The 24,287-nt window shown below is 38.2% G+C and overlaps 1 protein-coding gene across 2 annotated transcripts in view; it reads right to left on the bottom strand.

Moving 5' to 3' along the window:
* Positions 1-346: 346 nt before the first annotated feature.
* Positions 347-24,287, bottom strand: part of CPD (carboxypeptidase D) — a 71,497-nt gene continuing 47,556 nt past the window's right edge. Inside the window, exons 13-22 of one of the 2 annotated variants that reach the window (XM_016187004.2) lie at positions 23,768-23,963; positions 20,458-20,593; positions 18,091-18,222; positions 17,224-17,319; positions 17,077-17,141; positions 8,033-8,164; positions 5,998-6,183; positions 5,520-5,619; positions 4,232-4,447; positions 347-3,283 (exon numbers count right to left, since the gene is read on the bottom strand). In XM_016187004.2, coding sequence (XP_016042490.2) covers positions 3,258-3,283; positions 4,232-4,447; positions 5,520-5,619; positions 5,998-6,183; positions 8,033-8,164; positions 17,077-17,141; positions 17,224-17,319; positions 18,091-18,222; positions 20,458-20,593; positions 23,768-23,963 — 1,285 coding nt within the window. In that variant the 3' untranslated portion in view covers positions 347-3,257. Of the gene's footprint in view, positions 4,448-5,519; positions 5,620-5,997; positions 6,184-8,032; positions 8,165-17,076; positions 17,142-17,223; positions 17,320-18,090; positions 18,223-20,457; positions 20,594-23,767; positions 23,964-24,287 lie in introns of both variants that reach the window. The other variant, XM_007520428.3, reaches the window with a different exon arrangement.

Here is a 24,287-nt window from a genome sequence, read left to right as displayed (position 1 = left end):
TCATGTAGAAAAAGAGAAAAAAAAATGACAAGCAAATTTCTGAGATGGGTCCATAAACTTTTAAAACCTTTTTTTGTGGTGTTGTGAAATGACTAGACCTATCAATCTAGCTGAGCTGTAAACAGCTGACTACTACTCACTGTATTTATTTCAGAAACATGACTTTCAACTCATGAAGACAAAAACACTCTACAGATAACACTGTATTCCTAATCTGGCATTACTCCCCCCCCCAGCCCCACCCCCAGTATAAGTAGAAAACTAAATACATAACTTTCAAACTGGAACAGTAACTTTCTCTGGTCTGATTTTGAAAAAAGATTGAGACAAAACACAAAGAAAGACATACATCATAAAATAAACTTTATACATGATTAGTAGATCTGTTTACATATAAAAAACCAGGAAGGACCTCATTACAGTTAGATTTCACATAAATTATACAGATTGACTTTTTAAAACTACTATTCAACTTCATTTTAAGTCCCTTTTAAAAATTTCATTTTAAAGGCACAGTGCATGAAATAAACCAAAAACTGAAGCACTTGAGATGAATGAGTGTTGGATACCTCATATAAGCAGCTACAGATTGTTTTGGAGCTGGGGAGTGTCATTTAAAAAAAAATGGAGACATGAAAAGTTGATTGTTAATCTGAGCATAAAAAAATGCCATGTTATAGCTCCAGAAAATCTGCAACATAGTCAGCACAGAATGTAGTTAGTAAACTCATGTCATGCCATCTATAAACATCATAACTGCATATGTACAAACTTCATATCCACTGGCCTCAAATGGTAGGCTACTGTCAAGTTTAATGATACATGTGTCAAATCAAAGTCATCTAGGCCCAAATTTCATAATGTATCTGTTAAATCAAAATCAACTAGGGCAATATTCTGACAGTCAAATATACTAACTATTGCTAAAAAAATAAAAACAATTTGGTATTGAGAATAATTTCTTCTTCGTGAATTAGAAATCCAACATTAATCAAAGGCCCTAAAGTTTTTCTTTAATTAAAACAAATCAGAAACCCAAAGTGTTATCAAACAATTACTAGACAGAAGTCATTAAACATCAGTCAAGGGGAACTTTTGGTGTAAGAAAATAGTTACTACTGTTAAAAACAATTCCACCAGAGAAACACAACATAGGGCACTATTACAGCATTCATAGCCAAGAAGCTTTTAATACATTAGGGATAAAACCTGGCACAAGTGCAATTCTGGCAACAAGAAAATAAAGCTATTTACTGCTGAGAATAAATGGAAATAGAGACACAGATCATGGTTACTGAGTAACCTGGTGTTAGCTCAGAAACACAATAAGCTCAGGCATATGTACTACCTTTTATTTGTCAACTCCTAATTAGTTCTATATTCAGTATTCACCATTTCAGCAAATCCCATTCAGGTGCAAGTCATCAAAGATTAACCAGTCACAGTTAATAACATATACATTGTTTACTTTATGGAGGATGACAATGAACCAAAGGAAACTCCTTTCAATAAGAATTGCAAGCACTCCTCAACTGGATGTGATTCCAGTCTTTCTCAAATTCCAGCAAAATACAAGAAAACTAAAAGGTCTTTCCTTTTGAGATGAACTTGAGTTCATCTTATTGAACTGCATAATCAGGTACGTTTACAAATACTTAAACAGCACCTACTCAGTCACTCACTTAGCTTTTATTAAGGAGCTGGGAGGAAAGAAGGCTTACAAACTGATCACGAGGACAAAGAATATGCCTTGTGAGTAAAGAAAGGCACAATTCAGATCTGGGCAAATTTCTTAATACTGTACTTACTGGCTTCCATGACTCCAAGGGAATAGAAAGTCTAGGAAAAACTCTGAAGAAATGCATTCTCTATCACGTATGGCTTCAATGCCTTAAACAGTTAATATGGTCTAATGTTAAATTAGATCCACAAATAAAAGATGAAGCAGGGTTGAGAACACAGTAGTCATGATCCCACACATTCATGTTAATAGGTAACACAGACTATAAGGGCCTTGTTTTCTCACAGAATGCATTATTTTGAAATTCATTAAAGATTCAAAATCTAAAGCAGAATTTGGCTTTCCTTTTAGGAAAAATTAAGAGGACTATTTGTGTATTTTATTAAGAAAATGATGCACATTTAAAAGGCCTGGCCTCTTAACCACTGGGATATACAGCTAAAGACATGATTGATTCAAGAGAGAGATGAATGTAAAAGGCATCCTTTAGTGAAAACCAGGGCTAACAAGGCAAAAGCTATCACATAAACTTTATTTCATTTTTTACCTGCAATGTCCCAAACAAGACCAACCACACCCAGGCCCTTTGTTCCCTAACTTTGCAGTCTTAAAGTAAAGCTGAAGAGAATACCACTGTAGCATTCCCTTAAAGTATCAGAAGTTAAATAATGTATATTCCATTAAGTATTAGCACACCACAAACTCTGTTCTGTGTACATGTAAAGTAAGATGACAAGGCCTCAAAATTTAGAGTTGCTATTAACAGTATCAATAGCAGTATATCTTAATTTTGAACCACCCAAGTTTATCATGGATATTCACAGACAGACACCATGATTTTATTATTCTTGCTCAGCCAAAGCTTTTTCTAAAAAAGCCACAAAAATTTTCTCACAAAAATTGCGATGAATGACCTACATGGGTGGTGGATACTCCTCCACAGAGGCTCGGCCATGGTTCATTCATTGTTGGGATACAGAACATAATTTGAGAAGACGAGAGCAGTTTTTGATCCCCTGATATAGTACAAGTTCAGCAGCACTTGACCATCGAAACATTCAAAGTTATTAATCCACCAAACCATTACTAACACACTTACAAAAAGCATCATTTCTACTAAGTAGCATGATACAGTAAAATGTGAATCTTTCAGGTCTTTGCAATAACCTGACTGGCAGTGAAGATGACACTTTCTTATCATTGTTATATCATACAGCAGTTCATAGTTTACTTTTTTAATTTTAAATGGAGGGAGCCATCATTAAATGCTTTCAACCAAACATTTAACAAAATAGGCTGAAGAAAATAAAAAACAGACTATCAAATTAAACATTAGGACAAAGACCCAGTCACTTGCAGAATCCTATAAGGATAAGACTGGTCAAGCTACTTCAGTAACATTATGTTATTAACAGGGCATAGACTTGGGCTGGAGGATGAAGTATTTTTGTGTTCAAATGTAGTTGAGAATGTACAAGCACGACTCTTCCACACTGCCAGATATTTTCGGTAGAATTCAGATCTTGTAGATTGCTGGGTCATCTGAAAACCGTAAGTATACAACATAGAAAAAGCTTCAAATTTAGGAAATATTAAAGAATTAGGCATTCTTAGAATAAACTAGTGCTTCACAGATAAAAGCAGCACCACCTGTGGGTTTTACCAAGTTCAATGATAGGCAACATTGAGTTTTAGCTTTTGCTAAATCTCCCTCTCAGTGCCATTCAAATGGACATTTAGATCTTTTACAACAAAGTCATTAAGTTCTTCCTTTAAAATGGGGATATTTAGAGCTTTACTAAAAACTTACAAGAGAGGTAGTGAAATCCTGCTTACAGCATAACCCATCAGTTCTGATCTAACCTTGGAATAGGTAAAAACTAAATGCAGAAGCTCATTTATTTATTTCCTAATGTTCTCTATATATATTTAAAGATCAATTAAGCCTCCATTAAACCTGAATAACAAGAGAAACTCCAGCTTTTCAATAACTAGAGCAAAGTACTCTTCAAAAGGTTGAGAAAACCAAGTTGTTTTTTTTTTTTTAAAGCTTTATGTCAGATTCTGACTGCTATCCCTGCCTTAATGTTTCTGGATTCTTTTGGCTACCTAAAGCAAAAAAGAAAAAAAGAAAAAAAAAGAGCTAAAGTCAATAGTAAGTATCTGATGTGCAAAAAACAAAATTCACTAGTTGGCTTTATGCAGTTACAGCATAAGCTTCAAACAGTTCATTAAAAAAAAAAGTGGCTGTCCCATCTCTGCTGCATAAATAGAAAGCTAGGATATTTTAAAAGGTAAGAGTACTTTTAAGGGGAAGTTCAAAACTGCCAGCCAACATTCACAGAGAATACAAATTTAGCAAGTTAACTTCCCAAAGCTCTTTGGAGAAGTAAGATAGTCTCTCTTCTTATGCAGTGGCTCCCAAAAGGAACTGTAATTTTGCTTGGTACTTATGCTGGGAGATAGCAAGGTGTGTGTTTCAATGTTTACTAGAATATAATGTTTCCTCTTCAGTGTCTGTTTCATCCTGGAATTCATGGCTTAAGAGTGACTTCTTGGAGCCAGTTGACATCATGCGAATTTCATCTTCATACTCATCATGATGTTGCCTGAGACGATGGAAGCCATCCTTGTGTCTGTTGGATTTGACTGAGCAGATGCACCAAATAATGCAAGCTGTTAAGAGCAATGCCGACATGGTGGCACCTGCCAAACAAAGCCACCATGTGAGTAAAGTTCTACTCTAAGGATAAAAACAAGTAGCAGCTTACAAGGGTGCTTTTAATACTATGCTCTGATTTACTTACTACTTTTTAGATAGAGATATAGAAAGAGGGACACACACACACACACCACAGCACCGAAGCTTCCGTCAATACAGTGGAGGCCATGCACAAACCTGGCTGGCACACATGGCTATTTATTTTTATTTTATGCACTTCAAACAATCTTTTATTATTACAGAAGCAGTCCGTGTGTGATATGCAAAACTGGAAAAATACAGATAAGCAAGAATATAAAAAACCCAAACACCCCATATCTTAATTTTTCTGTTACCAAGAGATCTTTTTTATTTCTTTTCTATTTTTTCTATTTATTTATTCCCTTTTGTTGCCCTTGTTTTATTGTTTAAAAAAAATTTTTATATTTATTTTTTTTCCCTTTTGTTGCCCTTGTTTTTCATTGTTGTTGTAGTTATTGTTGTTGTTACTGATGTCATTGTTATTGGACAGGACAGAGAGAAATGGAGAGGGGGCAAGAAAGATAGACACCTGCAGACCTGCTTCACCACCTGTGAAGAGACTCTCCTGCAGGTGGGGAGCCGGGCTCTGGAACCGGGATCCTTAGGCCAGTCCTTGTGCTTTGCGCCATGTGCGCTTAACCCACTGTGGTACCGCCCGACTCCCAGTTGTTGTATTTATTATTGTTGTTGCTATTGCACCAAAGTAAAAGACTCTGGGGTAGGTAGGAGGGAGAATACAGGTCCAAGAAGGATGACAGAGGACCTAGTGGGGGTTGTATTGTTATATGGAAAACTGGGAAATGTTATGCATGTACAAACTATTGTATTTACTGTCAAATGTAAACATTAATTGCCCAATAAAGAAATTAAAAAAAAAAAGAATATATGGAAGAACAATGGTCTGGGGAAATCATGTTTAGACAAAGAGACAGGAAAAAAAGGGTTTAGCTTTAGGTGATGATGGAGGTGATAGTTCCACAAATTGAAATACCAGGACTAATCTTAACTTCATCTGCTAAACTGAAATTTCTTTACCTGATACAGTTACCACAAGCTCTCTTGGCAAACCAAATATCCGATTATCTGCATCAAAGACTATCACCACAGAACTAGCTGCATCATGATGCACAAAGACCTAGAGGGATAAAGTGCGAGAATTACAAAAGTATTCACCTAAGACAGCTTATCTCCCTGCTGTATTTCCAGGGCATTTATAGCAAAAGGGATGATGCTTGTCATCTCTATCATACACAATAACATAAAATTTTCCCTTTATGGTCAAAATATAGGAAGATAATAAGATACTGCAATCAAGAGACGGTCGGTCACATCATTTTGATTTTATTCCCCACAAGCTTTCTAGACAGGCACATGCCTAGATATGTAGTATGTGAGGAAGTAGTAAGTGTTACAGGAGAGAAAAGGGGGCTGAAAGTGACAGCATTTCAAGATGAAAATGGAGAACTATTAGTGACAAGAATTCCCAGGAAACTATTCAGTTTGGGCTTCTTACCTGTGAATGTTGCTGCTGGTAACCATCAGCTATGGCATTGATGTTATGGACACCTGGGGCTAACAGTACATGAAAATAGCCTCCCTCTTTTGTGTGTACTTTTATACCTTCATTGAGAACTATGACTGCTTTAGAGATGGGTTTTCCAGTCTTATCTTTAACAAATCCATGAACTCCCTTGTGAACCTGGAAAAGAATGTTTAGAAAAACAGCAGTTTATGCTTTCATTTATATAAGGCAACAGCTGAAGGCATGACAAAACAAATGTCACCAGAAGATTGCCAACATTCATCCTTCCCTAATGACTGTGACTTTATTTGCTACACACTGATTCAAAGGCATTTTTTACAAAAAAAAATGGCGACTAATCCCTAGCACTGCAAAAACGGTATCATCTGTTTTCCATCTACACCATGCCTCGGCCTTGCGTGAGCTTAATGTGCAGCTTGGCGATACGAGAATCCGGCATGAAGCCCAGCCAGTCTATCTTGGCGTTACTCTCGATCGCACTCTGTCATTTCACGAACATCTCATGAAAACTGCAGCAAAGGTGGGCGCGAGGAATAACATCATTGCAAGACTGGCCAGCTCCTCATGGGGCGTGAGCGCTTCTACACTACGATCATCATCTCTGGCATTATGCTATTCCACTGCAGAATACTGTGCCCCAGTATGGTTCCGTAGCCCCCATGTCCACTTGGTCAATTCCAAATTATATTCCTCCATGAGGATAATTTCTGGAACCATCCGTTCCACGGCTGCCAGTTCTTAGCAACATCGCCCCACCAGATATTCGTCGGGATGCGGCATCATCTAAGTTCATTTCCCACGTCTACGCTCGACCGGACCTGCCAATATACGGGGATATCTTCGCCCACCCCGTCCAACGCTTGACGTCTCGTCATCCAATCTGGTCCCCTACACCTACAACTTCTCTGTTCCAGACTCTTGGAAACAGAGTTGGCAGTCAGCTGAGGTAAAGAACAAACACCTCATCCCAGACCCCTGCAAGCGTCAACCCGGCTTTGACCTAGCATGTTATGATCGGGCCCTCCTCAATCGCTATCGAACAGGCCATGGCCGGTGCGCCGCTATGTTCCATCGCTGGGGAGCCAGAGACGACCCGAACTGCCCCTGCGGCTCCAGACAGACTATGACCCACATAGTCAACGACTGCCACCTCTCCAGATTCAAAGGAGGTCTCGAAACTTGACATCAGGCTCAACCTGACGCTGTTGACTGGCTACGGAAGAAGGGCAAACGCTAGCAGAAGAAGAAGATTCAAAGGCAGAGAAGTGCATGTAAGAGAAAACTTTTAATAGAGTCCAAGTTGAAAGTGCTCAAACCTAGATTTTTGGATGCCTTATATGGATTTACATTCCACTGCAGTACACTGTCTTCAGTAACTCGGTGATATTCAAATAAAAGATCCTGCAATATCAGTATCTTCTGGGGTCAATCTATCTAAATTACAGTAGGTTCCAGACATGTGGACTCAGAGCATCTACTTAGGTAATACAAAATGACAAAACTTTCCTTTTTTCTCGTCTCTCCTCCTTGTGACCTCCCCTTTTAAAGATTTATTTATTTAGAAGAGGAGAGAGAAAGATCCAGAAGATTACTATGATTCATGTGATACTGGGGATCAAATTCAGAATCTCATGCTTAAGAGTGCAATACTTTACCTACTGCCCTATATCCTAAAATTCTCCTTTGATATATACATATATATCATACATATATGTATATACTATACATAAATAACAAACAGTGCACATTTTTGGTAAACAATAAAGAAAACATACACACACACACTTTTTTTTCTTTTTTTACCAGAGCACTGCTCAACCCTGGCTTATGGTAGTGTGGAAGAACTGAACCTGCGACTTTGGATCCTCAGGCATGAGAGTCTCTTTGCATAACCATTATGCGATCTACCCCCCCATCCCTGAAGAAAACTTTTTTATAAAGGTTGTCATTAAGCATATTCTTGGGAGTTTGTTAGTAGTTAAAAAGAAAAAAAAAAAAAACTCACCTCCACCAACATGCTAAGAAGAGACTTTCTATTTTCAGCCCACAAGGAAGGGAGTTGGGCTGCACTGGGAAAGTAGCAGCAGCTTGTATAAACTGTGATTTCTGGACAGTGACCATAAGTGACACTGTAGTCCTGAAAAACAAAATTCAAAACAAATATAAGGAAATTAACAAGTAAAAATAAGCATGAGTCTTTGTAATGCAATGAATGGAATGGAGAGAACTTGGGTGATGTGAAGAATCTATAAAGAATTTTACAGCAACTCTAATTAGACCATTAGGTTATTATAATCAGTCACAGACATCGCTACTCCTAACAGAGTCCCTGAGTTCCCAGGGGTCAGATCTAACTCACTGTATATCTCCAGTGATTCTCATAGTGACTAACTGGAAGGTAAAGGGGGACTGTAAAGATTTAGTGCATAAATGAAAATCGGAGTAAGTACACACATTAGAATTTGACAGCTGTCCTTAGAACTTTGGAGTGAGCTGCATAAGCACATGCCTTCTGACATCCTAAACCTACAACCTCATGTCTGCTAGGGACAGCAGCCACTCTGACAACTATCCAGGAACTACTTGTGTGGACAGGTTCAAACCCTCACTTACCATCTTTTCCCCTACAGCTGTTTTTTCCCCCTTGTTTAGTTAATGATAAAATTTGTTTTTCTCATAAAAATAAGAAATCTCTTATTTTAACATTTTTTCATTATAATTGCCCAAATTCTTTCAATTCTCTACAATATTAATGACACATCACCCCTGTGATTCCACTCTCATTGCCATTACACTAAAACTGGCCCACATATTTTTTGATTAATCTGTTCTAACCAGTTTCCCTATACCAGTGTCACCTTCCAGTTTATACTAGCCCACAGTTAAGGGATTAATTTTCCATAGAATAAATAGTTCAGACCTTGACACTGTGCCCCTACAAGAGGCTTTCTATTCCTTACTAAAACAAAGCATTCAAATCCACAAACTGTTTTTATATTTTGATGCTCCCTATTTCCCCCCATCTTTATTTTTTATTTTTATTTATTTATTTATTTATTTATTTATTTTATTATTTTTTATTTAAGAAAGGACTAATTAACAAAACCATAGGGTAGGAGGGGTACAACTCCACACAATTCCCACCACCCAATCTCCATATCCCACCCCCTCCCCCGATAGCTTTCCCATTCTCTAGCCCTCTGGGAGCATGGACCCAGGGTCATTGTGGGTTGCAGAAGGTAGAAGGTCTGGCTTCTGTAATTGCTTCCCTGCTGAACATGGGCGTTGACTGGTCGGTCCATACTCCCAGTCTGCCTCTCTCTTTCCCTAGTAGAGTGGGTCTCTGGGGAAGCTGAGCTCCAGGACACATTGGTGGGGTCTTCAATCCAGGGAAGTCTGGCTGGCATCCTGATGACACCTGGAACCTGGTGACTGAAAAGAGAGTTAACATACAAAGCCAAACAAATTTTTGAGCAATCATGGACCCAAGCTTGGAAAAGTGGAGAGGAAGTATTAGGGAGGTACTCACTGCAAACTCTAGTGTACTTCTGCTTTCTTACTTTGGTGCCATACTCCAAACTCAGTCAATTTCTGCTTTGCGTTTCTACTTCTTCTTCTTTTTTTTTTTTACATTCCCCAGATTCCCATTTAACAATACAACCCCCACTATTTCATTCATCATTTTTCATGGACCTGTATTCTCCCCACCCACCCAGAGTCTTTTACTTTGGTGTAATACTCCAATTCCATTTCAGGTTCGACTTGTGTTTTCTTTTCTAATCTTGTTTTTCAACTTCGACCTGAGAGTGAGATCATCCCGTATTCATCCTTCTGTTTCTGACTTATTTCACTCAACATGAGTTTTTCAAGGTCCATCCAAGATCGGCTAAAAACGGTGAAGTCACCATTTTTTACAGCTGAGTAGTATTCCATTGTGTATATATACCACAACTTGCTTAGCCACTCATCTGTTGTTGGACACCTGGGTTGCTTCCAGGTTTTGGCTATTACAAATTGTGCTGCCAAGAACATATGTGTACACAGATCTTTTTGGATGGATGTGTTGGGTTCCTTAGGATATATCCCCAGGAGGGGAATTGCAGGGTCATAGGGTAGGTCCATTTCTAGCCTTCTGAGAGTTCTCCAGACTGTTCTCCACAGAGGTTGGACCAATTGACATTCCCACCAGCAGTGCAGGAGGGTTCCTTTGACCCCACACCCTCTCCAGCATTTGCTGCTGTTACCTTTTCTGATGTGTGACATTCTCACAGGAGTGAAGTGATATCTCATTGTTGTCTTGATTTGCATTTCTCTGACAATCAGAGACTTGGAGCATTTTTTCATGTGTTTCTCGGCCTTTTGGATCTCTTCTGTGGTGAATATTCTGTCCAAGTCCTCCCCCCATTTTTGGATGGGGTTATTTGTTGTCTTGTTGGTGAGTCTGGCAAGCTCTTTATATATGTTGGTTATTAAACTCTTATCTGATGTATGGCATGTAAAGATCTCCCATTCTGTGAGGGGTCTCTTGATTTGGATAGTGGTTTCTTTTGCTGTGAAGAAGCTTTTTAATTTGATGTAGTCCCATAGGTTTATACTTGCCTTAGTCTTCCTTGTAATTGGATTCGTTTCATTGAAAATGTCTTTAAAATTTATGCAGAAAAGAGTTCTGCCAGTATTTTCCTCTAAGTATCTGATAGTTTCTGGTCTAACATCCAAGTCCTTGATCCACTTGGAATTTACTTTTGTATTTGGTGAAATACAATGATTCAGTTTCATTCTTCTGCATGTTTCAACCCATTGTTTCCAACACCATTTGTTGAAGAGACTCTGCTTCCCCCATATAATAGTCTGGGCCCCTTTGTCAAAGATTAGATGTCCATACGTGTGGGGCCTCATTTCTGGGCTCTCAGTTCTATTCCACTGGTCAGTGTGTCTGTTCATGTTCCAGTACCAAGCAGTTTTGATGACAATGGCCCTATAATACAGTTTGAGATCTGGCAGTGTGATGCCTCCGGTTCTGTTCTTTTTTCTCAAGATTGTTTTGGCAATTCTAGGTCTTTTCTGGTTCCAGATAAACATTTGTAGCATTTTTTCTATTCTCCTAAAAAATGTGCTTGGGATCTTGATGGGGATAGCATTAAATTTGTAGATGGCTCTGGGTAATATATTCATTTTGATGATGTTAATTCTTCCAACCCATGAACATGGAATATCTTTCCACTTCTTTGTATCTTTTTCAATTTCTTTGAGTAGTGACTCATAATTTTCAGTATACAAGTCTTTCACTTCTTTGGTTAGGTTTATTCCTAGATATTTTATTGTTTTTGTTGCTATAGAAAAAGGAACTGATTTCTGGATTTCAATTTCTTCTAACTTAGTGTTTGCATAGAGGAATGCCACTGACTTTTGAATGTTAATTTTATAGCCTGACACCTTACTGTATTGCCTGATGATTTCCAAAAGCTTCTTGCTGGATTCCTTAGGTTTTTCCATGTATACTATCATGTCATCTGCAAATAAGGAGAGTTTGACTTCTCTTCCAATCTGTATGCCTTTAATTCCTTGCTCCTGCCTGATTGCTACGGCAAGAACTTCCAACACTGTGTTGAATAGTAATGGTGATAGTGGGCAGCCCTGTCTAGTACCTGATCTGAGGGGAAATGCTTCCAGTTTTTTACCATTGAGTATGATGTTGGCTGTAGGTTTGCTATATATAGACTCCACTATCTTCAGGAATTTTCCATCTATTCCTATTTTTTGTAGTGTTTTGATCATAAAGGGATGTTGTATTTTGTCAAAGGCTTTCTCTGCATCTATTGATATGACCATGTGGTTTTTGGTTTTGCTTTTGTTGATGTGGTGGATCACATTGATTGATTTACGTATATTAAACCAACCTTGCATGCCTGGGATAAACCCCACTTGGTCATGATGAACAATTTTTTTGATATACTGCTGTATCCGGTTGGCTAGAATTTTGTTCAATATTTTCGCATCTATGTTCATCAGAGATATTGGTCTGTAGTTTTCTTTTTTGGTTGTGTCCCTGTCTGCTTTTGGTATCAGGGTGATGTTGGCTTCATAGAAGCTGGCAGGGAGTATTCCAGTGTCTTCAATCTTTTGGAAGACTTTTAAAAGTAGAGGTATTAGTTCTTCTTTGAAAGTTTTGTAGAATTCATTTGTAAAACCATCTGGTCCAGGACTTTTATTTTTGGGGAGATTTTTGATAACTGTTTCAATTTCATTAGCTGTGATGGGCCTGTTCATGTTATCCACTTCCTCTTTACTTAGTTTTGGAAGTTGGTAGGTATCTAGGAAATCATTCATTTCTTCCAGGTTCTCTAGCTTGGTGGCATATAGTTGTTCATAGAAGCCTCGCATGATATGTTGAATTTCTGCAGTGTCTGTTGTGATTTCTCCTCTTTCATTTACTATCCGATTTATTTGGGTCTTCTCCCTTTTTTGTTTTGTGAGTCTGGCTAAAGGTTTGTCGATTTTGTTTACTCTTTCGAAGAACCAACATTTACTTTCATTGATCTTTTGTATGGTTTTCCTATTCTCAATGTTATTTATTTCTGCCCTAACTTTAGTAATTTCTGTCCTTCTGGTTGCTTTAGGATTCCTTTGTTGTTCTTCTTCTAGGTCTTTAAGATGTGCAATCAGGCTGTTTATTTGTGCCTTTTCTTGTTTCCTAATGTGTGCTTGTATAGCTATGAACTTCCCTCTTAGGACTGCTTTAGCTGTGTCCCAAATATTTTGATAGCTTGTGTCTTCATTTTCATTGAACTCTCGAAACATTTTGATTTCTTCCTTGATTTCCTCTTTGACCCAGAAGTTGTTAAGAAGTGTACTGTTGAGCTTCCACATTTTGGCACTGTTACTAATCTTTTGTTGATTGTTAAGTGTTAGTTTAATTCCACTGTGGTCTGAGAAGATGCTTGGGATGATTTCAGTGCTCTTGAATAGGCTGATGCTGTCTTTGTGGCCTAACATATGGTCTATCCTTGAGAATGATCCATGTGGATTTGAGTAAAATGTGTATTCCAGTTTCTTGGGATGAATGACTCTGAAAATGTCCAATAGTTCTAGTTTATCTATCTCTTCATTTAGCTCCCTTATGTCTTTACTGATTTTCTTCCTGGATGATCTGTCAAGTTGAGAGTGGGGTGTTGAAGTCCCCTACTATGATTGTGTTACTGTTAATATATTGCTGTAGCTCTTTCAGTAGAAGTTTGATGTATTTAGATGGTTTCTCATTGGGTGCATAGATATTAATAATTGTTAAGTCCTCTTGATTGACTGATCCTCTGAGCATTAAGTAGTGTCCATTCCTATCTTTTTTAATCTTATCTATTTTAAAGTCTATCATGTCAGATATGAGAATAGCTGTTCCTGCCCTTTTTTGTGGGCCATTGGCTTGAATGATAGTTTTCCATCCTTTCACTTTAAGTCTGTGTTTGTCTTGTTGCGTTGAGTTTCCTGTAAACAACATATTGTTGGGTTGTGTTTTCTGATCCATCTTCCTACTCTGTGTCTTTTAATAGGTGAATTCAGGCCATTGACATTTATTGATATCAAAGATTGAAGATATTTTAACGCCATTCTTGTAGAGTTTTAGAGTGTTTTGATATATGTCCTATTTGTGGTGGTCTGGTTGTTCATAGGAGACCTTTCAGAACTTCTTTCAGGGCAGGTTTGGTGATGGTTGCTTCCTTCAACTGTTGCTTGTCTGAGAAGGTTTTGATGCTTCCATCTAGTCTGAATGACAATCTAGCAGGATATAGTATTCTTGGCTGAAAGCCTTTCTCATTGAGCACTCGATAGATATCTTGCCATTCTCTTCTGGCCTGTAGTGTTTGTATGGAGAAGTCTGCTGCTAATCTTATGGGTTTTCCTTTGTAGGTGACTCTTTGTTTTTCTCTTGCAGCCTTGAGGATCCTTTCTTTATCCTTATTCCTTTCCAATCTAAGTATGACATGTCTTGGTGTCTTTAGGTCTGGGTTAATTCTGTTTGGGACCCTCTGGGCTTCTTGAATCTTTATGTCTTTGGTGTTGTCTAGACTAGAGAAATTTTCAGCTATTATGGCCTGGAGAACGCTTTCTTCCTCCCCTTCTCTTTCTTCCTCTGGTAAGCCAATAATGCGTATATTGTTTCTTTTGAAGTCATCCCATAGGACTCTGTTGTTGTTTTCAGCATCTCTTAATCTCTTTTTGAGATCTCTTACTTCTTTTTTAGTTGTCTCTAATTCATCCTCAATCTTGCTAATTCTGTCTTCAGCCTCATTGATTCTATTCTCTCTGCCTTCTACTGCTTTCTGGAGTTCATCTATTTTGTTGCCCTGCTCTGATACTGTTTTAGCTTGTTCAGCTAGTTGCCTTCTTAGCTCAGCGATTTCAGCTTTCAGCTCTCTAATAACCATGAGATAATTAGAATTTTCTTCCATATTCTTATTTGTTGTTCCTGCATTTCTGATTACAATTTTTTCAAATTCTTTACTCACTCCTGTTATTATTTCCTTAGCTAATGTCTGGATGTTGAACTCGTTGTTTTGTGCTTCACCCTCTGGAGGACTTTTAGCTGGACTCTTGTCCTGGTTCGAGTCTCCAATATTTTTTCTTGTTGTTTTAACCATTTTATGTAAGTTAACAGTTTTTTCAATCCCTGAGTTGGAGTTCAGTGGTATAAAAGCCTTTTTTTTCCCCCTGTAGGCTATGGGAGCCTGAGGGCTTTTAAACTATCAATAGGCTTCTTAGCTTAATCACTGACTCCTGACCAAGAGATAAAGCAGGGTGTGGCAGAGATAATCCAGTGGTTATGCAAAGAGACTTTCACAGCCCCTCAGCTATGCCACCGAGGTATAGGTCTTCTGAGTTCCCAGGTAGATCTCTGTACCCTGGTGTCCCTCCCTGTTGCTGCTCCAGATTCTGAGGGTAGTAGCAATGGAGACTCAGAGTTGCACTTGGTGAGTCTCTGGGGAGTCCTTTCCTTCCTTCAGCTGTCCCCTTGTTGGTGGAGCAGACTGGAGGTGGTGTCTCCACTGACAAACTGTCGAACTTTTAGCAGTCACTTAATCTCTCCTTAGGCCCCTCTCTCCTCTCTGTCACCAGCCACGCGTGTTTGTACTCACGGGTGATTTACTGGGTTTCTGTGGTCATTCTAGTGCTGTCTTGTTTCGGTCCGGGTGGTCTCCTTTGGTATTCCTAGTTGATCCGGAGAGGCGAGGAGAGGAGAGAACGTGATCTGCTGCTCGTAGCTCCGCCTCCGGAAGTCGAATCCAAATCTTCCCCCCATCTTTAACCCAAACAAAACTGCTCATTGACTAGTTTGTACTATCTTTCTGCAATGTCATGTGTCCTTTTCTCTGTATCCTAAATGTCTCCTTCTCTATGAAGAGAAAGCTCTATCTCTTAACTGTTACCACTTAGTTTTTATTTGGCTGCCTTTAAAATTCGAACATCTTCCCTATACTTACACTCTCCCCTTTATTTCTTAATTGTGGGGTTACTGAACTATAATACTGTGTCAACAACTCCTCTCCTCCCCCTGTGGTATGTCTGCAGACTCTCATCACCAACTTAAGTCCTTATTCACCATCATGCACTGAGACACCAAAACCCTTTCAGCTCCCCTCCTGCCCCTTCTTCAGAGGTCTTTGCTTTGGTGCTTCACCCCAAATACAATCCAAGCTTTACTTTGCGATATTACATACAAATCCATGCTTTTCTTTTTTAACCAGAGTACTACTCAGCTCTATTTTGTGTTAGTGCTGGGGATTGAACCTGGGAACTTTAGTGCCTCCGGCATGAAAGCCTTTTTGCATAACCATTATGCTACTGTCCTATGCGAGTATTACCAATTTACATTTATTTATTTGCCACTAGGGTTATCATTGGGGTTTGGTGCCTGCAAAAGTACTTCACCAATCCTAGTAGGCACCCTCCCCCTTTTTTTTATAGTGGAAGGTGAGAGAAAGATAGAGGGTGAGATAGAGGATAAACACCTGCAGGACTTCTACACCACTCATGAAGCTTCCCCAGTGCATGCAAACATTCACTTGCAAAATAATGACCACTATATTACACCAAAATTAATTTAAAATGGGTTAAAGATTTGAATATAAGCTCTGAAATCATACAATAGAAAAAAACATAGGTGATAAGCTCTTCTACATTAGTCTTAGTGATATCTTTGTGGATACATCACACAAAAGAAAATGAAAATAATATGATTGAACTGTACACTGAAAAAAGTTAGTGGTACAGACTTCTATCATGGGTACATAACAAATTGTACTCAAGTGACAACTGTCTTGTACCTAATAAAACATTTAAAAAGTTAGAATGGGGGTGGGGGAGGCAGCATAATGGCTATGCAAACAGACTCTCATGCCTGAGGCTCTTAAGTCCCAGGTTCAATCCCCCGCAAAACCATAAGCCAGAGATGAGCAGTGTTCTGGTGTTTCTCTGTCTCTCTCTCTCTCTCTGCATCTCTCTCAAAAATTAAATTAATAAAAAAAAAGTTAAAATGGTAAAGAGAAGAGAAGAAAAACACTACTAGAGGCTAACTTAAGGTTGGGTGTCAAGAAGTCCATGAGGTCGATGTTTATCAGCATTCTTTTTTTTTTTTGCCTCCAGGGTTATTGCTGGGCTCAGTGTCTGCACCATGAATCCACTGCTCCTGGAGGCCATTTTTCCCTCTTTTGTTGGCCTTGTTGTTGTAGCCTTGTTGTGGTTATTATTGTTATTGTTGATGTCGTTCATTGTTGGGTAGGACAGAGAATTGGAGAGAGATGGGGAAGACAGAGGGGGGAGAGAGAGACAGACACCTGCAGACCTGCTTCATCGCCTGTGAAGTGACTCCCCTGCAGGTGGGAAGCCAGGGGCTTGAACTGGGATGATCCTTACAGCTGGTCCTTGCGATTTGCGCCACGTGGTCTTAACCCGCTGCTCTACCGTCTGACCCCCTATCAGCATTCTTTATCAGCAAAATCACCTCTACATTCACTCAATGGTCACTTGTTACATCTTCACTGCTTTTATAAAGAATACCTTCATGCTGCCGAGGTGACTGTGCCATTCCGCTCCACGCATTACTCCTCCTGGAATATTCTCATCTATAAATGGATTGAGGTGAAAAATTAAAAAGTCCACAAGGCAAAAGTAGCAGCTAAAAGTAACAAATGATAGGGAAAATACCTGACTTATTTGGACAACCAGGCTGACCCATGTGCATTGATGGATGATTATTTGAATAAAGAGATGCCAAATGCTTCAAAGTTTCTTTGTTTTCCACTACAAAAGAAAACAAAATAATCAGAAGTCAGCAGATAAATGCAAGAAGAATTGTCTCCAGGTTAAAATTCATGGGAACAAAAAAAATCACCTTGCTTTCCTTCTATTAAGTCTTGCAATCCATGTAAGTTTATTGACAAGTTATTAGATTTACCCACAAGGTTCTGTTTAGTACGGAATAATCAGAAAATATCTTCCTTATGTTAAAAAATATGAATGGTGAGATTACACAGTTGGCTAATAAACTGACATACAAACTTGTTTTGATGTTCTCCCCCCATTTAGAGGGCAACAATGGACTATCAATATTCCCTATAAGCTGCACTGAAAACAACACAATGCCCTCAAGGAGATTCAATAAGCAACTCTTTAACTTACCAAAGATACAATTAGTTGGTCAAGGTTTAAATAAGCGGAAGGTGAGTCTGTATTGTTAGTGTTTGGTTACAAATGAGTTTCTTGAGGAAGGCATTCTATAGTATTTACATCCCCAATATTAGAGACAAATAATTTCTCTATAGATGCTTCTAAATAAATTAAGACAGATGTGATGTGATGGCTACATTTGAGAAAGCTATGACACTATTAGATCTGGATTTTTCCCTCTAAGTAACTATTTGAAACTGTACAGCTATCTTAGCCTATTCACTTGCTCGTAGAGTATGCTCAAATGACCATCAATTATTAAAAAAATTAGAACAGGCAATACCTAACTGAAATTTCTTTTCTGAGCTTAAGCAGTATACATATGTAAAGTGGCATCCCACATACCTGTTTGTACTGGCTTGTCATAAGGATATGTAACCAGCACTGAACCACCATCTAAAGCAACAGAAAGACTGAAGTCCTGTTTTTGGATCAAATTTTCAATAATGGCTTTTGTCTCAAGCTGGGATGCATTATCTAAGAAAAATAGAAAAGCCTCAGATGAAACATCAAGTTTTAAAACTTCAAGTGTGAGTAGCTAAGAAAATATAGATTACTGGAACACAGTCAAAAGGCTTACTTACACAATCTATAAATGAATCCATTACTTCATAAGTCACTATCTCAAACAAGAAAGATCCATTTTTAAAGGTAGTTTATTCTGAGACTTACACATTTTGGAATAATGTGGAAATGCTAATGATTCTAAGAAAATTTAAAAAAATCTACTAGAAACAAAAAAGGTCAGGCATGTCACTGTTTTGCACAAATATTTATTAATTCACTTTTTAAAAGAATTTATTTATTCATGAGAGAGATAGGAGAGAAAGAACTAACATCACCCTGGTACATGTGCTGCCAGGAATTGAACTTTGGACCTCATGGTTGAGAATCCAATGCTTTATCCACTGTACCACCTTCCAGACCACATTATTCATTTTTTTTCTAATTTTTAATTTTATCTTAATTTACTTTCTCTTTTGTTGGCCTTGTTTTTTATTGTTGTAATTATTATTGTTGTTATTGATGTTGTTGTTGTTGGCTAGAACAGAGAGAAATGGAGAGAGGAGGGGAAGACAAAGAGGGGGAGAGAAAGACACCTGTAGACCTGCTTCAATGCTTGTGAAGTGACTCCCTTGCAGGTGGGGAGCCGGGGACTCAAACCAGGATCCTTAAGCCAGTCCTTGTGCTTCCGGAAAGAGTAGAGCTTTGTGCCACCACAGGTGGTGCCAGGGGCTGAATGGAAAGTCTTATGCATGCAAGAATGCCATTCTACTTGCTAAACCACTTCCATAGCTATGATATACCCAACTTTACACATACTTTAGAAAATATACAAAAATGAGATGTTCACAAAACAAGGTATTTCTATAGCATTTTTTTTTTTATTGCCACCAGGGTTATTGCTGTGGCTCGGTGCTGGTACTACAAATCCACTGCTACTGGTGGCCAACCCCCCCTTTTTTTTTCTGTTTTATTTTTATTTGACAGAACAAAAAGAGAAACTGAGAGGGGTAGGGAGACAGACAGGGATAGAAAGGGGTTTTAGAAGCAGAAGGAAGCAGACCAACAACCAGCCATCACTCTGGTACATGTGCTGCTGGGGATCGAATTCATGCTTGAGAGTCTAGTGCCTTAGACACTGTGCCACCTCCTGGACCACTATAGCATTTTTTATAACAAGAAAAATTAGAAACACTTAATGTCTATTAGTAGGAAAACAGTGGAATAAACTATACTTAGACCAGGAAAGCAAATTTTTATAAATTAGGAATTTTGAAATTCCTTGTAGGTACTTTTTTTATAACCATAAGATCAGTAGGCAGCAACTCTGGTCAAGTATCAGAATATACAGAAATAACATACTAAATAATTTACCACAAATAAAAAAATTACTCCCATCTTTTTTTAAGTATCTTTATTGGATAGAGACAGGAAGAAATCAAGAGGGAAGGGAAAAGATAGGGAAAGATGGGTGGGGGTAAATACCATAATGGTTATGCAAAAAGACTTTTATGCCTGAGGCTCTAAAGTCCCAGGTTCAATTCCTCTCACCACCATAAGCCAGAGCTGAGCAGTACCCACGTAAAAAGAACAAAAGCTAAAATAAATAAATAAAATGTTTTTTTTAAAAAGAGGGAGAGAGACCTACAGACCTGCTTTACTACTTGTGAAGCATCCCCCCCCCACAGGTGGGGAACAGGGGCTCAAACCCAGGTCCTTGCACATTGTAACATGTGCTCTTAACCAGGTACACCAACACCCGACCCCTCCGTCATGCTATCTACCCCTGCCCTATTTTTTAAAACTTTATTTTATTTAATAGAACAAAGAGAAATTGAGAGGGAGGGGGAGATGCAGAGGGAGAGAGACAGAGAGTCACCTACAGTACTACTTCACCACTCATGAAGCTTTCCCCTTATAGGTAGGGACTGGGGGGCTTGAACCTGGGTCCTTGCGCATGGTAATACATGCACTTAACCAGGCACATCACCACCCAACCCCCTCTCCCCATACTACTAACTGAATGCCTATAAATTTTTCTTAAATTATTTTTGCAAAAGAAAAAGGAAAAAAATATCCAAAGATTCTCTAGATGGCTGTACTCATTTATAGCTTACATTCAGAATCTAAATAAAATACTCAACTGATCTCCTACTGGAAAAAAAATTAATTGCAAAGTACTTTTAATAAGCTAAAAATGAATCTTACTTGTAAAGTCTGTGTCCAGGTCTTTGCCACGAGCATTCGCTTGCCCTGTCTTTGAATTACAGTCTTTCTCTTGTGCTCTCTCTCGCCCATCTGGATTTAGAGAAGGGACAATCACAATTCTAGTCCTGTCAACCAACTAAAACAGAAGCAGAAGTCAGTTAGTATACAAGCTGTGAAATCAAAAGGCACCCTCCCCATGCCTCAAACAGAATGCCTTCATTGTTTGTTCTAAGCAGATTTAAAAGGCAGAAGCAGCTAATAAAACAAAATTATTGCTCCACATCAATTTAAAGAGAAAAACTACTATACAACTAATGTTCTTAGATTTCCTAAAGACTTACAAGGGGGGTTAGAAATGTTGCCACTAGGCCACATGCAGCCTGCTGCTTGTACTATTTGTTGTTATTGTTGTTAGTTTTTTGTCTTTTTTTTTTTTTTTTTTTTACACCAGAGCACTGCTCTGCTTTGGCTTATGGTAGTGCAGGGGATTGAATTTGAGACTTTGGAGCCTCAGGCATTAGAATCTATTTGCATAACCATTAGGCATCGCCCCTGCTCTGTAAATTTTATTCTGTCATATCCATTCGACTGCTAATGTTCTGTAGTACAACACATAACATTTGTCTCACAAAAACTTAGTATATACTATGTAGCCCATTCCAGAGTTTGTTGACCACTGACAATTTTCCAGAATAAAATGTAGATTGTATAATTTGACAACTATCAGTACACGTCTAGGCACAAGAAAAGTGAAAAGATTATGGTAAAAACAAACAAACAAATAAATGGAGTAGGATCTTTGTTTTATACATAGCTTCTCTGGATGATCCATAGGCATTAACACTCACACATGTGGCATGAACTAATTTCTAATAAACTTCATCCTACATGTTTAACAATAAATCAGAACAAGTGATTTCTGGTTTATTTATTCTGGTAATATAGTTCTCTCCCCTGGGGAGTTGTTGTTTTTCTCTTTAAAGTATATCTATTGGGGTGTCACAAGTTTCTGGTTATTTTCTTGTTTTCTCAATTCTCCAGCTAATTCTGACCCTCAACTTAAAATCAGAGATAATTAAAAGTGATCTATTTCATAACCAGTTAGACTAGGGAGGTAAATTCTCATAAACTAGGAGTTTTGAAATTCCTAGTAGGTATTTTATGTAAGATATTTAGTCTTTTATAATTATAAAAACAGCAAAGTAGCAACTCTAGCCAAACACCAGGGTAACCTAAGAAGTCTTAAAGAAATATTAATTAATGTCTGGAGTAAGGGCACAGATATTTTTGATAAATTTATTAGATATTTCTAATGTGTATCTTGGGTAAGAAAACAAAACAAAACAAAACCAAAACAAACAACAACAACAATAAAAAAACCCCACTGTCCTAGATAACAGTGGGAGCACATCTTAAAAATTAACAAAAAAATGTCTGAGGTGTTTCTAACAACTCAAGAGGAAAAATGAATGCAATTTGTTTTATGAAAAATAATTTTCTATCAAGTCTGATTTTAGTTCATCTCATATAATTCTACAGTTCCTTTGTGATTCTAATCATGACATCAATTCCTTTGAAAATTTCTTGGGGAGGGGAATATAGTATAGGACATCAAAAAGCATAGGCTTTTGAGTGAGACATATCTAGGTTTAAACCTCAAGTTTTACCACTTCCTAGTTGTGTGACCTCCTATTAAGTTATCAACTATCTCTGCCTCAGTTTTCACAGCTATAAAATGGAGATAATTACAAAGTTGGGGATTAAATTATAAGTATTTAGTGTTGTACCTGGCACATAATAGGTATTAAACAAATTCTCTTTTACTAAGCCTTTTTACTTGAACAAGTTTTATTGATTTACCTTTAGTTAAATATACTATACCATTTGGGGCTACAGCGTCACACCTCTCAGTTTGTTTTTTTTTTAATATTTATTTATTTTCCCTTTTGTTGCCCTTGGGTTTTTTTATTGTTGTTATAGTTATTGTTGTTGTTATTTATGTCATCATTGTTGGATAGGACAGAGAGAAATGGAGAGAGGAGGGGAAGACAGAGAGGGGGAAAGATAGATATGTGCAGACCTGCTTCACCACTTGTGAAGTGACTCCCCTGCAGGTGGGGAGCTGGGGGCTCAAACCGGGATCCTTATGCCAGTCCTTGAACTTTGCACCACCTGCGCTTAACCCACTGTGCTACCACCCGACCCCTACCTCTCAGTTTTTTATTGACAGTCCCCACTGTTGATTTTCTAGTAAAATACATACTCTCTGTGACCATAAGACAATACAAAACTAGGTTGCTTAATCATAAATAACTCAAGTCTCTGGGTCAAAGTTCTTCTCTGTAGTCATGCATAGCTAGATTAGACAATGCCAAACTTTGTTTCTTAAAAGCTGTTAGCAGTCCAACTGTCCGATTATTTCATCCACCTATCTGTCTATCATCTATCTATCTCCCCTCCCGTCCCTCCCTTCTTTCTTGCTACCAGTGTTATTGCTTGGGCTCCGTATCACCACTACAAATCTACCACTTTTGGTGGCTTTTTTTTTTTTTGTCTTTCAATTTTATTGAATACAGCAGATAAAAATTGAGAAGGGAGGGGGAGATAGAAAGGAAGTTATACGTTCGAGCCCCTGGCTCCCCACCTGCAGAAGAGTCGCTTCACAAGCAGTGAAGCAGGTCTGCAGGTGTCTGTCTTTCTCTCCCCCTCTGTCTTCCCCTCCTCTTTCCATTTCTCTCTGTCCTATCCAACAATAATGACATCTATAACCACAACAATGTTAAACAACAAGGGCAACAAAAGGGAAAATAAATATAAAAATAAATATAAAAAAAAGAAAGGAAGTTATACACCAGCAGACCTGCTTTGCTGCAGATGGGGAGTGGGGGCTTGAACCCAGTCCATATGAGCTTAACTGGGTGTGCTCTCACATGGCCCAGTAATTACTTCAGATTTCTCGCATGAAAAAAAAATTACGTCTTCCACCTCACTTTTCAATATAGTTTCTTAGTTGTAATAAATTGTAATTATTTGTGGGGATAAAGAATTTAAAGAAGATTCTCAAGATAAAATGCACAGAACTATTAATAAAAATGAAATGAAGAACTGAACACAACCTCTATTTCTTCTTAATATACCAAAAATATATATAGAAAGATATGACTGAGTATATGCAAAGATGACCCATTTTAAAAGAATAACATTTATAATGTACTTCTGTGTAAAATTTTAAAAACTAATCATGCTTTAGTATCAATGCATAGTGGAGCGCCTTCCTTGTAAGGCATGTCTAAACAGGCTAGTCTCTTACTTGGGTAACAGCTGGGTTCTTTCTGTAGTTTAGGCAAAGAAATTCTGCTAAAGCCAAAAGCAATTCAGTTCCAACTGGAGCATTTCCATGGATGCCAGCAACAAAACGAATCTTCGGTTCTTCAGGCTCAGAGACGTTGGGTTTATTGGAGATTTCAAGGGACCAAATATGACGATATTCAGTGCTCTGCCCCAAACTTTCAAAAACCAGAAACAAAAAATCAGCAAATAATCAAACATTAAGATGGTAATGCTAGGGGTCGGGCAGAAGCGCAACAGGTTAAGCACACATGGCGTGAAGTGCAAGGACCAGGTAAGGCCTTGGCTTCCCACCTGCAGGGGAGTTGCTTCACAGGCTGTGAAACAGGTCTGCAGGTGTGTCTCTTTATCTCCCACTCTCTGTCTTCCCCTCCTCTCTCCATTTCTGTGCCATCCAACAATGATGACATCAATAACAATAACAACAACAGTAATACCCAAACAATAAAACAACAAGGGCAACAAAAGGGAAAATAAATAAT

Source organism: Erinaceus europaeus, chromosome 12 (genome assembly GCF_950295315.1).
Source record: "Erinaceus europaeus chromosome 12, mEriEur2.1, whole genome shotgun sequence".
Classification (NCBI taxonomy): Eukaryota; Metazoa; Chordata; class Mammalia; order Eulipotyphla; family Erinaceidae; genus Erinaceus; species Erinaceus europaeus.
The sequence above is the reverse complement of the archived record's forward strand: the minus strand, read 5'-3'. Positions and strand labels throughout refer to the sequence as shown.